General features: G+C 39.8%; 1 protein-coding gene across 1 annotated transcript; it reads right to left on the bottom strand.

Annotated features, from left to right (window-relative positions):
- Nucleotides 1-783: 783 nt before the first annotated feature.
- Nucleotides 784-1,728, bottom strand: LOC144376803 (olfactory receptor 5P76-like). The gene has a single exon (XM_078045081.1). It carries the CDS (start codon nt 1,726-1,728, stop codon nt 784-786), a length of 945 nt encoding a protein of 314 aa, XP_077901207.1.
- Between the last annotated feature and the right edge of the window lie 466 nt (nt 1,729-2,194).

The following is a 2,194-nucleotide window of genomic DNA, read 5'->3' as shown; positions in this document are numbered from 1 at the left end:
CAATTTGAATTCTTAATTTTAAAATTTGATTTAGTTTTATTAACGGCAACTCACTATGAATCCTTGAATACTATAACATCTGAAAATTGAACTCTTATATTTACTGAGAAGTTCTACTGTAGAGAATCAGATGTGAGTGTGCTACTATTACTGTCCTTGATGGAGTCTGCCTGAACAGGATATTCTGTCAAGGTATAGATAGGTAATAGCGGACATGCTTGAAAAGGAGGTGTCTGCTGTCCTTGGGAGGGCCTGCTCGCAAATGAGAGGCTCCTTCAAGGTTTAGATAAGGTCACAGTGCACATGCTTGAAAATGAGGTGTCTACTGTCCTTGGGAGGACTTGACTGCAAACGGGATGTTCTGCCAAGTGGGCTAAGAGGGCACTGAGAAAAATTTTTTATCAAAGAGCAGAACTCAGCATGCTCCAGGCCAAAAGCAGATTAGCCATGAGAAGCTGATCACTTCTCATTAAAAAGTAAAACTTCTGTAGGCTATGTTTAATTAGCTGAAAGACCTGATTTATTGCTGTTGGAAGGCTGCCTTCTTTGTTCACAATACTATAAAAAGATTGCTATGTACAATAAAGGACTTTTTTTCTTCTGCCACTTTGCTTGCTCTGCTTCTTAATTCTTTCTCATGCTGACCTGCGAGTGAATTACTGCAACACTCTACACTGAATATGATATGTTGAAAATGTATTTCACACACAAGCACTCAGTTTCTATTCATTATATCTATGGGACACTTTTACTATATCAAGCCTGAGAAAATAAAAGATGTCACTAAGAAAATATTTTCTTACTAAGCTGTCTCTTCAGAGCCCTCTTAATCTCCTGGTTCCTGAGACTGTAGATGAGGGGATTCAGCATGGGGATCACCACCATGTAGAACACGGACACCACTTTGTTCTGGTCAGTGGAATAGTTGGACCTGGGCATCACATAAATGAAGGTAATGGTCCCATAGTAAAGAGTGACTGCAGTGAGGTGGGAGGTGCAGGTGGAGAAGGCCTTGTGGCGCCCCTCTGTAGAGCTCATCCTCAGGATGGTGATGAGGATGTAGATGTAGGAGATGGCAATGACAAACACAGTGACCACAATGATGGAGCCAGCAGAAAATGTGGAAACAATTGCAGAGATTCCAACATCAGAACAGGAGAGCTCAACTAATGGAGCAAAATCACAGAAAAAATGGTTGACTCGATTTGGTCCACAGAAGAGCAAAGAAAAGAAAGAAATGACAAAGGAGGAAGCATTGAGGAAACCCCCTGTATAAGCCACTACAAATAGCTGGAGACAGACTTGTGTGGACATTTTGGTGGAGTAAAGCAGTGGGTTGCAGATTGCCACAAAGCGATCATAGGCCATGGCAGCCAGAAGGAAGCACTCCACTGTCCCAAAGAACACTGCTGAACCAAGCTGGGTGGCACACCCAAGGTAGGAGATGGCGTTCCTCTCCACCAGGAAGTTTACAAGCATATTGGGTGTGACAGAAGACGAATAGCCTATGTCAGCAGAAGCTAAATGGCTCAGAAAAAAGTACATGGGATGATGGAGCTGAGAAGAGACTCTGATGAGAATGATCGTGCTGAGATTGCCACAGATGGTCACCAGGTAGATGCACAGGATGATCACGAAGAGGAAGACTCGGAGGACTGGATCCTCAGTTAAGCCCAATAGAATGAACTCTGTCACTGCAGTATGGTTCCCAGTGACCAGGGAATCCATGGGACAGTGGCTGCTGAAAAATGAACCTGTAAGGAAAACATGACATGAAAGTATCTATAAACATGATGGTTTCATTTTCATTAATGTATATGGGAAGTAAATAAAGATGATCAAGGGCCACTACTTATTTATGTGCAATGGTGACTTAATCAGTGATTTTAAGTTAGTGTTAGTAGAAACACCAGAAAAATTCTTTCATATAATGTCTTTTCTTCTTCCTATATTATATGGTTTCAAAAAAATCATACTATAAGGCAGATGAAAATAACAAAAATGAATGCTAAATATATTAGGAAAAAAGAACATTCATTTTTTTCTTTCTTTTCATAGATTTTTCCAAGGATGCAAGGATGACTTCAATAATAGCTAAACTTTATTACTTTATTACTTTTCTGGCATATAAGAAATATGTGTGTGTGTGTGTATGTGTATTGATTATTATATTTTAAGTATATTATAAATTTGC

Source organism: Ictidomys tridecemlineatus, chromosome 4, assembly GCF_052094955.1.
Source record: "Ictidomys tridecemlineatus isolate mIctTri1 chromosome 4, mIctTri1.hap1, whole genome shotgun sequence".
Classification (NCBI taxonomy): domain Eukaryota; kingdom Metazoa; phylum Chordata; class Mammalia; order Rodentia; family Sciuridae; genus Ictidomys; species Ictidomys tridecemlineatus.
The sequence above is the reverse complement of the archived record's forward strand: the minus strand, read 5'-3'. Positions and strand labels throughout refer to the sequence as shown.

Excerpts from the sequence above, each read along its gene's own strand:
- LOC144376803 (XM_078045081.1), bottom strand. The coding sequence starts at position 1,728 with ATGGATTCCCTGGTCACTGGGAACCATACTGCAGTGACAGAGTTCATT.